We start from the raw sequence: 14,360 nt of genomic DNA, 5'->3' as shown, positions 1-14,360 counted from the left end.
ACCATCCAGATACCTCAGATAGTGTTTTCAAAGCAACAGAGAGAGCAGCATCTTTGTTCTTTTGGGAAAACACTGGATAGAAAACCAGATATGAAAATGCAGTGCATTGACTTCATATGAAAAAAAAAGCTTGATAACCATGCAGAACCTTCCTCTCCACTGACAGAAGACAAAGAACACTGACATTTGCCATCAGATCCTGATCAGTTAAGAGTGGTGTTCAATTCAAGCGTGCAATACAGAGCAGTGTCCCTACAACAAAGTGCTGCTTAGTGGCCCTGATTTAAGGTAGTGTCTACAGATACGGACCCGTATCCGTAGCCTGTGGCCTACGGATACGGCACTTTCCCTTACCATAAATATTAATGAGCCGTCTGTCATGTCAGTCATCTGCTCTTCGTGGAATTTGAACATCAGTATTTAATGATGTAAACACATTATATAACACTGTATTAAAAGTAAATGTATTTTGTGTATTAACAGTGTATTAAAGTCCATTCATTCAATATCAAGTTCCAATAAAGTTACAAGAAATATTTTACAATCAGTGTCCTGGGGTCATCGTTGTCTGTGGAAAAGTCCAACATCACTATCTGACTTTTTCACGGACAGCGATTTGGGGGTTGAAATCAGTACTGCTATTAAAAATAGCAAAACTCTTTATTCATATGACCCTGTTCTAATAAAGCACAAACAGCAAGCAAAACAAATGGCGGAACTAACAGCCAGCAAACTACAATTATTTTTTTACCTTCAAAAGTAGCGACAGACTATTACATATTAACAACCTAAACAAAACCCTGACGTATTTTCTACGTCTGTCAACACAGACACTGCACGTCAGTCACTTTAATGTTAGCGGACTCTGTTGAATGGCTAAGTTACATAACCACAAACAAATCTCACAATATCACAGTAAATCGAGTTTGTGGGTTTTTTTTAATTCATGCCGAATTAAAGAGCTGCTCCTCACCATTCACGAGTGTTTGTTTCATATTCGACATCCTTAACTTTATCTTGTAAATTAGCGTCCGAAATTAAATGGGAACATTTACAATGGAGTTCGTCAGCCGCTTCCACCACTGAACGCGGTAAACTAATTAGTAGGAGCTGGACTTCAAACAATTTAGACACGGCATCTAAAAGCGTAAAAACTGCAATGTCTAAAGTGTGAGAGGAGACGGTGTATTTTTGGTTCAATTATACAATGTTCGCCGTCAAAGTCATTCATATAAACTGCCTGTAATGTGCAGCAAATAGTAGTTAACCGGCGCCAGCTCTTCAGTGACCTTAACGGGTCCGTACCTCTAGTACAGATGCTACAGGTACGGGTCCGTACCTCTAGCATCAACCCTGATTTAAACAACATCCTTTTGGGGGTTCTCCTGCTTTTCAGAAAATAAGCATTAATAGCTGATGGTCAGCAAATGTCTAATTGTTTTCTAGAAGAGGAAGTAGCTTGGTGGTTAGCACTTTTGCCTTGCAGCTAGAAGATCCCTGGTTCATGTCCCAGCCCTCCCAGGATCTTTCTGCAAGGAGTTTGCATGTTTTCTCCCTACATGTGTAGATTATTTCTGGCTTCCTCCCACAATCCAAAAACTTGCTGAGGTTCATTAGTAACACTAAATTGTCTGTAGGTGTGAATGTGAGTGTGCTCGTTTGTCTCTGCGTAGTCCTGTGACAGACTGGTGACCTGTCCAGAGTGTCCCCCGCCTTCACCCTAAGTCAGCTGGGATAGAATCCAGCCGCCCACGAGCCTAATGAGGATTAAGTTGTGTAGATAATGGATGGATGGGTAGTACAGGAAAGACACAAAGACAACCTCAGATTATTTGGTATGAAGATAATAACCTGCACAAGCATGTGAAAAATGCACAAAGTAAAAGATCACGTGTCATTATTGCATGGTGTGCTGCAGCTGAGGATGGGAGAAAGCACAGTGCTAATGCAAAGCAGTTAGTAAGACATTTTTATGTCGTTGACGGGCTTGCATCTGCACCTACACTTGAAGAGTCAAACATGAAATTACACAAAGTAGTAGCCAACAGCCACAAGGCTATGAAGGCTTTTACAGGCAGATCTGAAAGACCTGGACCTCAGTTTGGACCATCTGGCCCTCCAGCGCAGTTTGGGAATCCTGCTGAACCTGGTAACAGACATGCGTGTCAACAGGAAAGGATGTTCAATATTTTCAATTAAATTTTATTTTTATAGTGCTAATTATAGGTCAGATTGTCTCAAGACGCTTTACAGCACCCAAATGCCTGAACCCCCAGAGCAGGCGACAGTGGCAAGAAAAACACCCTTTTAACAGGGAATAAACCTTGAGCAGAACCCGGCTCTTTATGTGGGGGGACCCATCTGCTGCTGGCCGGCAGGTTGAAAGGGACAGGAGAGGGGGAGACAGGGAGGGTGGGGAACAAGGAACATATAACACACAGTTGAATACAGGTATGATAAGATGGATGATACATACAAGACATACATAGACGTACACAAGAAGTGGTGTTTTGGACACTGTAGACAGTTTGTATTAACCCTCAGGATTTTTAACGTACATGATGATTCAAACTGTTCATCAGCAAATTTACTGTTTCTAGTAATGCGTCAACTTAATATTTTACCACAGAATAGTGTCACAGGGTTCAGGTATATGAGAGACAGTGGTAGTAGTGGCATTTTTCTTAATATTGCAGTATGTAAGTCACTTGCTATGTTCTGTGTTTTTAGCAAGTGATATTTCTATGACAGTCCGACACAAGCATCTTAAAGATTTTCTCAGTCTTTCCTAAGTGTCCATATCTGATGCTGGACCTTAGTAATTGTTTTTCTATGCAGGCGCCTGTTTTGGTTTACAAGTTATTGACAGTAAGGCTGGATGACAGAGTTCAGAAGGTGAAAGATGGATGTGGGTGATAAACATGATTCAGAAAAACAAGTCTGAGAGAAATACGAAAGACTGCAGAAGCCTGAACTAATCAGTTTACTGTGCGAGGAGATGTTTCTGACAGTGTGGGTGAGCTTCTACCATTTTGGTTTGTGATTGCTCAGACTTCCTTTATTTTCCAGGCTTTCGATCAGCCAGTGTGTCAGATGTATTATTTCTAAGCTTGCCTTGTGCTTCCCAGCGAATAAATGATCACAAAGTCATCACATCGTTATCGTTCTTTTAGTCAGTCTCACAGATATAAACCAAATCTGACAAAAAGAATCCTAAAAAAAGAGATGAGATCCAATACATGGGTCTTTGCATTAACAGTTGACATTAAAATGAGTTTTCATGATAACAGTAGTAGTCTATATATCAGTGACATCTGTTCATAGTGTTAATTATCTCGACATGCGATGTGCCATGGCTACTGATCATGTTTTGTCAGGGAGCTAGTGGTTGCTAGCTGGTGCCTTTGCTCACAGTTATGGTGAGGATTGCTTCAGAGAATGAAATTAAGTGACATCAAAGTCCCTGAACAGATTTTTGTAAGGATATGGTCCAGTTGTACCGACTGCAGTTGACAGATTTGCTGGGCTTCAGTAGTGGTGCAAGTCTGACCACATCCAAATGTGGACTTACTGGCTTTGGCAGTGTTTTCAATCAAACTTACTTCCTGATAATTATCCAAATGTTTGTTTCAAGGAGTTGTGTATTCTTTGAGGCAGTTGGAAACATTTAAATGACAACATTGTAAGACCAGGAGTTATCATTGGGAGGTATGTCTGGGGCAGACAAAGAAAGACACAACTTTTCAGAAGGTCTGTCTTTTATAACATAGGTAATACAGACTTATTGCATAGTGTGTTCTGTGTCCTGCTAAAGTTGTATTGTTTCTGTATTGGCAGAAGCCTGGATTACTGCAGCGGGTTTGTCGACTGGCTCTTCCTCTGTGGCTCCTCCTCCTCGCTCTGCTGCTCCTGGCCTTCCTGCTGCCCCTCATGGATGAAGGAAACAGCTGCTCCCTCTCCAACAATTTTGCCCGGTCCTTCAACATCATGCTCCGTTATGATGGACCACCACCCACATAGGAAACTTCCTGTGACCTAAAGTCACATTTGAATTTTCTCCATATAGCAGCATGTGTCTCTGTGATGGCCCATGGCTTGTGTAGGAAATGTTGACTTGAACACTTAAAATGTCACATTCCCCTGTGAGAGACCACAAACCAGAACACACAACTCTCAGATCAATCTAAAGTTGGTGCAGTTTTGAACTCATTGTTCCATCTTATACTCCTTTTAAAAACTACTCATGTCACTCTCTCATAGCTCCTTTAATCCTCCTTTATCATCTCTATTATGATGGACTTCAGTCTGGCAGGAAACTGTTACGTAGAGCACCAGGCACATCTGCAGAAAACAAACAACAGCATATAATCATGATCTGTTCTCTGTGTGTCAGACAACCCATTAACAAGGATCAACAAGACAACAAGAGTACAGATGTCAAAGCTTATTCTAAAAGTTTCCAGATATAGGAACAAGTGGCCACAGAGGGGTCAGTGTACTACAGTTGTAATTTTAATACGTCGTTGCCATTCTGACCTTTTTTAAAATGTGTCCAGACAAGCGTTCTGTTACTTCAGTGATCACTAATGGACTCCAGATTTGATCATCAGTGCCAGCTTACAGAGGCTTCAATGGCAATTTATTGCAGCCTATTATGGGTTCTTGTCTGTAGATTCTCAGTCATCCAGGTCATAGTAATCGTAGCAGCATCAGTAGAAATTATCTGGACTTCTCTTGTAGGTTCTTGAAGACGTTTCACTTTCATCCAGAAGTTTTCTTCAGGTCTGACTGACAGATGGAGATGGAGTGGTTTCCAACAGTTTGAGACGTGAGTTCTGGTCATTAATAGGCCATTAGCCATGTGAGTTGGAGTGACCTCAAACTCTGAAACTCCCCGATCAATCAGTCAGAACTGAAGAAGCCTCTTAGATGAGAGGTGAAATGGTGTCATGAACCTACAAGAGAAGTCCAGTTAATTTCAACTGAAGCTTCTACAATTCTAAGTTCTTGTTTCACTTTTTTTTCTTGGATTTGTTTCAGATGATAACAAAGGTTGTTTTTTTGTTTATCAAAATATGTCAGTAATACAATGTATATTACAAATATGAAATATATAAAATTATTTAACTTTAATAAGGAACTTTTGTTACTCAGCATATCACTTTATTTAAACTATCACATATTAACACAGATTCAATGAAATACATTAAAGCAATAAACTCCCTTTATCATGGTATTTTAATGTATCTCATAAGACTAGAACGATACTATTTACTTGTTGAACCCAATCAGCGCCCGCAGAAAGAAAATTAGAGCCTGTATAGACCTAACAAAGTTATTATTCAGATTTCTATCGTGCTACTTCACAACAGTAATGTCATCTCATAGCACTTCTCATAGTCTGGGCAAGACCTTACAAAATGTTGAACAGAGAACCCTAACAAATCCAAAGTTCCTCTTGGATACACTGAGCAGCCCTTGGTGACAATAAGAAGGAACATAAAACTCCCCCTTCAGTCATTTACTACATTTCTACATTTGGTTATTGTGCGCTGTGTCACATATATGTTATTTTATTACCATCTAAGTTGCTTCTTATAACAGTATATTAACCTATGTTACAAGAAGATTTTTTAAACCTAATATAATGGTCTTGTGTGAGAACAAGAAAAGTCATGCGATTCTAGCTGGTAAAATGTCATCATGTCTTATAGTGGCAGCCAAACACAGGCTTACACTTCATCACTTCACGGCTCTGTGTAACTCTTCTTACTGTCATGATTACCAAAAAATATAAATTTAAAATCATACTTTTACTATTTAGGGAGACACACATCTAAACCCATGAAATGCCATTTGCTTTATGAGAGTCTTCAAATCCTTATCAGCTGACTAGAATTCATTTTTAGCTGGTGGGAGTTAAAATGTCTGTGATTTCACACGGAGACATCCTAAGCCAAAGTTAGTCTTTCCATACATGCAAATGTGGAACATATGCAAGAAGCTCCAAACCAATGGTTCCAAAAACTGGTGCAGTTTTGATTAAACTGTCTGTGTTTTCTAGTGGTCCAACTCAGATGCAACCAGGGTGGAAGCATGGACTCTGGCCAAGATTTTCTCTGTGCTTCAGCTAATGTTGTGCCAATGCTATGTAGCAATATCGAATAGCTCGTTTGCAAAAAAAAAATAAAATATACAATGGTCAGCTTTATATTTTAAAATGTTTTGTTTTGGTACTAGGGGTGTGGCAGTGGCAGTGGTTCGGTGGTTAGCACTGTCGCCTTGCAGCCTGGGATGTTACTGCATGGAGTTTGCATGTTCTCTCAGTGCATGCGTGGTTGTTTTCTCTGGGTACTCGGGCTTCCTTTAGTCCAAAAACATGCTGAGGTTAATTGGTGATTCTAAGTTTCCAGTGTGTGTGAATGTGAGTGTGATTGTTTGTCTCCATGTGTAGCCCTGTGACAGACTGCTGACCATAGACTGTATATAAAGATGGACGTAGCATCTGGCTCCAAAATTGAAGCCCACCTGGAAGTGTCAAAAACTTGCAATATCACGCCGTCCGCTAGGGTTGGCTCCAAAAAGCTTTTGCTCCATAGACCCCAATTCATTTTTGGAAAAAACTAAATTTGATAGACTGATTTTCTACAGCTCAGGATTTTTTTCCCGTTAGTTTTCATGGTCAAAATGAGAGATCAGGTGGCCGATCTTAAAATAAATCAATACTGAATTTTAAATAAATCGTTAAAGTTGACGGAGCCAGGGGGCGTGGCTATACTTGATTGACAGTCCCATAGACTGGTCCTGCCCCTAGTTGCTCTCCGGTCCAGCCTGTTTGATGACGCTTTTTACGTCACTGGCTCCAAAAAATCCAAAATGGCGACCAGGAAGTAGCAAAATCCGGTCTTCATTTTCTCGGCGGTGAAACCAACGGGTGACGTCACGGTTAGTTCACGCCTGCTGCTGACCTGTCCAGCGTGTCCTCTGCCTTCAGCATAAGTCAGCTTGAATAGACTCCAGCCCCCCACAATCCTAATGAGGATTAAGTGGTGTATAGACAGTCGATGGATGTTTTAATAATTTTTAAGATTTTAAGGTTAAAAAAACAACTTGCGTGTTAGCTTTATAAACCTACTGGAAGTTTACACGTAGAGCAGCTTCACTATTGCAAATCATCCTGCTTTTTGACTGTGAGTTGAGACAGTCTACAGTTAGAAGCTAAAGGAGGACAGTTCATATCAGATAAATGAACAAGAGAAGACGAATCAGAAAAGCCTTTAATGCAGTGAGGTCACACACAAGGAGTTTGACGTGGCGTAAAGAGTTGCAGTACTCAGCAACAACGACAGACTGTAAAAGAATAAGTATACAAATCTAAATCTGAGAAATTAAAAAAAAAAAATGCTACAAGAAGTATAAATATTCATGTTCGAAAATCACCAAATTCAAACCTAGCTCTAAACTTTAGTTAGTTTAAGAGTGCAAACCCAATCCCAGACAGGAAAGTGTGGACACACAGATGTGGTCGCCTGATTCAGTGCTGGATAAGGCAGTATACGGGAAGAATCACAAGCAGTTCATAGAGGAGGATCTTCACCGTCAAGACATTGAACGATGATGATGATTGATATTTTTCCATGTAGTTCTTTGAAGTATAACTGACAAAGTTTGTTTTAATGTTTGTGCAGTATTTTGACCCAAATGAAACAAAAACAGGCCTTATTATCACATAGTAATGTGAAGATATTTACAGATTATAAACAATGAAGCCAAAAAATCTAGAATTTGTTTTGAATTCCTTTGAGCAGCACTAGTGGTAAGGAACCAAAATCCCCCTGTTTTGTATAATTATCCTAGACTTTGGAGACAGAATCAATACGGATCATTAAATGACAGTGTATTACATTCTGTTCTATCTTTCATCTGGATACAAGTGAGCTGTCGCACAAAGTCACAGTTTATAAACTACCATTACATCATTTTTTTTCACAGCTGGATATTGTTTTAACATGTAGCTGAATAACAATGGAAGCACATTTTATAGTACTGTAACTTACAGTAGTAGGATAACTTATCGTCACACATGGACAGAATAGTCAGTGTTAGAATCATAAATAAATTACAGAAGTCACCATTTTCCCCTTAAATGCACCACAGCATCTTCTCCTGGACTATTACAAATAGAACAACTAGAACAAATGGAACAAAAGCACTTTGAGAGCACAGTATTCAACCATGGGTGTTCATTCCCCCATATGGGATTGTCAGAAATGCAACATATATTTTATCAAAATGCGGCGTTTGTTATTAGTTAGATCAGAAATCGTGGCGACATAGAAGGTGGCCGTTTAATACAGATGTAAACCAAATGACCTTGCGCTGAGCCCAGGCATGTGTTATGCATGTGTACGTTATGTACAGATCCCGTGACCTAAATATGTAGCAGGTAGTGGGAAGTGATCATCTCATAACTCCGCCGTGTTCCTTGGTGAAGTAATTAGATAAGTTTTGTTGTCCGTCCCGACAGTGATAGAAATTTGACTTTTGACGTGGCTAAAAGGCAGCAGGTACAACTTACATAAAGACACATTCAAAGCTATTTTAAACAGCAGCTACCCAAATAACTTAAATGTTTACTATCCCTTTATTTTCTGTGCACATTGGATTAGTGACATTGACTGTAAATTAGGAAGCCAAAGAAAATGATTGGTCTTAAATGAGCATAGTTCTCAATACCACAGCAGCAAAGTAGAATTCCTGAAATGTGTTTGTTTGACATCCTGAGATATTCCTTTGCTGACATGAGACAATTCTGAAGGTAGCATTTAATGTTTGAGAGTACATATTTAACTATGCATGTTATTTTGTTCTCCTTCACAAAAGATTAAGATTTTTGTTTATATATTTCTCCCCTTTTAGCAAATCATCCACTAATACTAATGAAGGGAATAGAGTTTTTGTTTTTTAGAACAGTGATCTGTTCTAGTGGTGTGCTGACATCACACGCATAATTACAACATTTCTCTGATATTACACACTCGGTACCACTTTATGCCAAAACTACATAAAGCTCAGTGTATTTAAGGAGAAATGTAGCAGAGGGTGAATGAGAGCAGTTTGGAGACACTGACAAAAATAAAGGAAACCCAGCTCTGTTCTGAGGTCAGCTGCAAAAAGCCTCATTTAACATAATCAGTGTGAGAATACATCTAGGCCCAACTCAGTGCACAGTTCAAACCGTTAGCTAAAGTTAGCAAACGTTGCCTCAGAGAACCAAAAGAAAATTTAAAATATAAACTCTAACTTACTCCTTTGCTTTTGACAACCAACTATTGTTGATTATTGAAAATATGGGATTTTGGTACGATCACCACATCCCAAAATCTGTTTTGTGAAACAGCACACTGAGTGTTTACTGCAGGACATTCCTGCCTTCAGCTTTACCACTAATAACTAGCTGCACTATGCAGTGGATTGTTGTGGATTCTTCTTGCCACTATGTTGAACTACAGGCTGTTACAGGTGTGGCGCTCCAAGTCTTTGCATTTCTGCATTATTTTTTATAATAGAAATCCCACTTTAATATTAGCTACTTGTATCAGTACTCTGTGTTAGCGAGGACTCAGAGCACTCATCCTTGGTCTGTAAAAAGAAGGACCAGTATTGATTCCCCAGCCTGTTCTTGGGTCTGTGGGGTTCAAGCAGTTTTCTTCTGTTCAGTCTGTGCTCCTCGTCTCAACTGTACAACCAAATCATGAGACTTTTTTTTGCTTCTCTAAGGTGCTATTTTGGCTTGCAAATGAAGACTGGTCTTCCTCACAGTCGAGCTTAAACAAAAAACTGTTAGAAAGCTATAGGCTTTTTGTGTGTTTTAATGCCAACTGTCAGTCTTAGCAACTACCTCTTTTATAGAAGCTCCAAAATCACTAGCAATCACTGTTGCATCCCACCTTCTCTCTCTTCTCTCACCACGCACTCCCATAAAAATACACGGAAATGCCACTACTGCTTTTCCTTCTTTTTGGCTGGGTGCATGTGTATTTTTAACTTATGTTGCTGTGGTAATAGTTAACATCTTCATCTCCTTTCTTATACAACAGGAGCACTACAGCATGGCCCTCTTTCAATGTTAAATTCATCTTTTATTTTTGAATGAAAGAGTACAGGTGGGGACATTTGAAGATTTTAAAGATGTAACATTTCAGCATCACTAGATTGTCACCGTGTAAATTATCCATAATAGTAAAACTCCCATAAAGAACAAGACTGACACTGACAGTCTCAGTACTGTTTTTGGACGTAGCATGATCACTAGTTCCTTTCATTTTGTGCTAGTGCAGAGGACAACAGCCAACTTACTGAGAAAGAGAGGAAACAGAGCCTGGAATCAACCAAGAGCTGGTGTTATTACAGGACATCAGGACAGTCAGTTCACACATTTGTTGTCAGGACGCAGTGAAACCTGCCAGAAATTGAAAGGGCGCTACTATGTATTTATGGATTATCATGGCCGTATCAGGTATCAGCCTGTATCATCATTAGTGCTGGAAATCAGCACTGATTTCTCAGTGTGATTAAGTTTTGAATCAGCTCATCGGGATTTAATTTTTAATGATTCAGTTATATCAAATACGTACCAGTTTGCTTTAAGTACTACTCAGAACTTCTCGTTTAAAGTTCAATTTGGCGGGTATGGAAATGTTTTAAATGTAATTCTTGTCCAAAACTGTGGTGTATGAGGCTTCCTTAAGCAAAAGTAATGGAAAAGGTAGTAGTGAAGAAAATCATGATGGTTTGTCAGACCTGGGTTGGGTAGTCAGTAAATGATCTTTTTTTTCATTACACTTGGTGTATGCTGTTTCTTGCCAATCTCTGAGGTGATGTCAATTCTATAAAATGAAATGATCCTTTTCAAATCATCTTGTACACAATGCAGGAGTTCAGGTAGCATTATATGCATACATATGTAGGTAGCATGGCCTTAAAGCAGTGTGTTCAAACACACTGCACAGTCCATTTACGTACACTTGTACAGACCATATTTATCATGGCAGTCTTAAGCTTCCCATAGCTCATAATAATAACTCATGCAGTAACTAGCTTTAGTGAAACAGTCGCTTATTGCACTGCTCTACTATTCTACTGTGCAGGAAAAGCTCACACAATGCCAGGCTCATATCAGACATTAATACTGTACCCGTCGATGCTTTATGCAACTGAGCAATAAAAACAGTTGGAAATAGTAAAAGCCTGATTAATGTCAGACAAAAACACTGCATGCGTCCTTTGATACCCATCAATTCTTTATGCAACATATGAAATGACTTAAAACTCCTGAGCACAGCTGGTCCTTGAGAAAGGATTGGAAATATTTGCATCACATTTTGTTATTTTCAAATATACTAAATGCCATTTTTTTGTTGTTGCATTTTTCATTCTGAAGATGAACAGAGAAGTATTGACAGGTGAAATATTCTTTGTGTAAATTAATACAATCATAATTGATCAAAGTTTTGAAGCAGATTATTTAAGAGAGATTATATTTAACAAATGTTTTGTTTTTTTTATTATTCAATTAGATTGAATGGAATGTATTTTATTTTGATAATGTGATCTTTTGACATTGTCTGTGGAGCTCCTGTATTTTCCAGTGCATTTATTCAGGATCAGAGGAAAAGACACCTTTGGAATCAGTTTAAGTTACATTAAAGTGCATTAAACCCCACCGATGCGTAATTTACGGTGATCTTCAAGAATGTCATCAGATGACAAATCATGAATATGTACTCATAAACTGATAAAGGGGGATGCAGATGTGGTGCAGTGTTGGTACTGGCAAACAGACTAATGCCTTATTTGGGGTTTTTATATTTACTATTCCAGCTTCATCCTTAAACACTTTAGTTTACAGTATCTGCAAAAGTGAACATGGAGGTACACTTTGTATAGTTGTACCTTCACTAAAAGACACTCAATAGTAAGCAGTAAATTGAAATTACTCTGACACTTAGTATTCATTGTAATTTCCAGCGTTGTCTGTTTGTCATCTGTTAAATGTTGCATTGTGGGATTGTCAGCAGAAAGTAGTGTACATGTCATTGTATTTAACTGAATTGTGGAGAATGCATTATACATGAATATAAAGTGATTCAGAAGAGAATGCAAGTTAATCCTTTTTTATTCTTCATTTTCCTTTCTAAATCAGAAACCATTATATCTCAGAGAGACATCAGTTTACCTGAGTTTACCAGACTTCCTTGGTGTTGTCTGTTTCTGTCCTTTTGCTTCCTCCTGCTGCTGCATTCCACTTTTCTCCAGAGACATTATTTTTGCTATTTTCATCACCTAATTTACATGTCTGTGTCTGTTTGTATGAGTGTTCTCTTAAAGCATGGCATGTGCAGCCTCCCACGCCGCTCTCACCTCGGCCTCCCAGCCAGGCCCACCGAGCTGTGCTGCAATCTGGAGCTCACAATCTGCCAAATGCATCGAACACAAATACCAGCACAGCCTCTCTTCTAAAGAAGCTCCAATATTAATAAATGTGCAGCATTTTCCATCATAGATCTTTTTCTAATCTCTGACAGCTCAGTATGCGTAGATCAAAGATTCATTTCTTTATGGCTATTTCATGAGAACTTTTTAAGTTTTGTGTTCGGAGGAGACGAGGATGCCGAAATTAGCCTTTGTGGATGTTTATGTGTCTCTGGAAGTTGCCACCAGCTTCCCTCCTGCTGGCGATCATCAGACTCACCTGAGAGTCATCTCCATTCTACGCGCTTCAGGATTTAAACCCAAGCTTCTCACTCTGTTTTTCAGCAGATTTTCTGCCTGGCTACACAGCAGTATTGAGGAGCGTGCTGTTCAAGAGAGCCATAACTGCTGTCAAAATGCTGTGTGTTTGAACCCAAAAATGTCTTATTCCCCTTTGTTTAAAAGAAAAGGTAAATATTAGTAAACTATTACACACTGTATTTGTATTTTTGTTTAGTGGACACATCTTCTACCAGGGAAGGAGTCAGCCAGTATGTACACTACCAGTCAGAAGTTTGGACACAGCTTCTCATTTAATGGTTTTTCTTTACTTTCATGACTGCTTCTGTGTGTTCAGTTTTGAATAAATTCCCAACAGTGTCACCATCAAACCCTCCCCAAACCATCACACCTCCTCCTCCATGCTTCACGGTGGAAACCATGCACGTAGACAGTCCATTCAGCTTTTCTGCATCACACAAAGACATGGCAAGTAGAACCATCCATCCATTCTCTACACACCACTTAATCTTCACTAGGGTCGCGGGGGTGCTGGAGTCTATCCCAGCTGACTCGGGCAAAGGCAGGGGACACCCTGGACAGGTCGCAGGGCTACATATACAGACAAACAATCACACTCACATTCACACCTACGGGCAATTTAGAGTAATTAATTAACCTCAGCATATTTTTGGACTGTGGGAGGAAGCTGGAGTACCCGGAGAAAACCCACGCATGCACAGGGAGAACATGTAAACTCCATGCAGAAAGATCCCAGGCCCAGGCCGGGATTTGAACCGGGGATCTTCTTGCTGTAAGGCGAAAGTGCTAACCACTACGTCACTGTGCAGCCCCATGTGGAACCAAAGATCTCAAATTTGGACTCATCAGACTAAAGCACAGATTTCCACTGGTCTAATGTCCATTCCTTGTGTTTCTTGGCACAAACAAATCTCCTCTGCTTGTTGCCTTTCCTTAGTAGTGGTTTCTTAGCAGCTGTTGGACCATAAAGGCCTGATTGGTCAGTCTCCTCTGAACTGTTGATGTAGAGATGTGTCTGCGACTAGAGCCCCGTCCACACGAAGACGAAACGAGGTCTAAACACATAAGTTTCTTGCCGAATCTGCATATCATCCACATGAAGACGGCATTTTGGGGGTCTGTAAACGATCATTTTTGAAAACGGGTTCCAGAGTGGAAAGATTTTGAAACGCCGTTTACGCAGTTCCGTGTGTACGGGCGATCCGCTGCTTTTCAGAAACGCTTGCGTCATAGTTTTGTATCTTCATTGACACGCATGCACCACACGCGGCCACGACAACAACAATGGCGGCGTACAGTGTAGCAAATGTGCTGATGAAGCTCTCTGTTTACAACTTTTGCCGCAAGTGCGCATGCCCACAGTTTTTTTCTTCTGTTTGCGCGTGTTTCCGTCATATCGTTACAGCGTCACTAGAGGTCTGGCATGCGTTTTACAGCGTTTCCATGCGTATCAAGTGCATTCGTGTAGACGCATACATTTTCTGAGATGCCTTCATCTTTACGGCGATCATTTTTGAAACTGTTCAGCGTTTCATCTTCGTGTGGACGGGGCCTTTGAACTCTGT

The 14,360-nt window shown here is 39.8% G+C and overlaps 1 protein-coding gene across 1 annotated transcript in view; it reads left to right on the top strand.

The window, feature by feature from the left end:
• The window catches only part of syne3 (spectrin repeat containing, nuclear envelope family member 3), a 47,484-nt gene extending 35,324 nt beyond the window's left edge, over positions 1-12,160 (top strand). The window contains exon 18 of the mRNA XM_051950322.1: positions 3,838-12,160. Coding sequence (XP_051806282.1) covers positions 3,838-4,020 — 183 coding nt within the window. The 3' untranslated portion in view covers positions 4,021-12,160. The remainder of the gene's footprint in view (positions 1-3,837) is intronic.
• The last annotated feature ends 2,200 nt before the right edge of the window (positions 12,161-14,360 follow it).

The sequence above is a fragment of the Acanthochromis polyacanthus genome, chromosome 1 (assembly GCF_021347895.1).
Source record: "Acanthochromis polyacanthus isolate Apoly-LR-REF ecotype Palm Island chromosome 1, KAUST_Apoly_ChrSc, whole genome shotgun sequence".
NCBI classification, from domain to species: domain Eukaryota; kingdom Metazoa; phylum Chordata; class Actinopteri; family Pomacentridae; genus Acanthochromis; species Acanthochromis polyacanthus.
The sequence above is the reverse complement of the archived record's forward strand: the minus strand, read 5'-3'. Positions and strand labels throughout refer to the sequence as shown.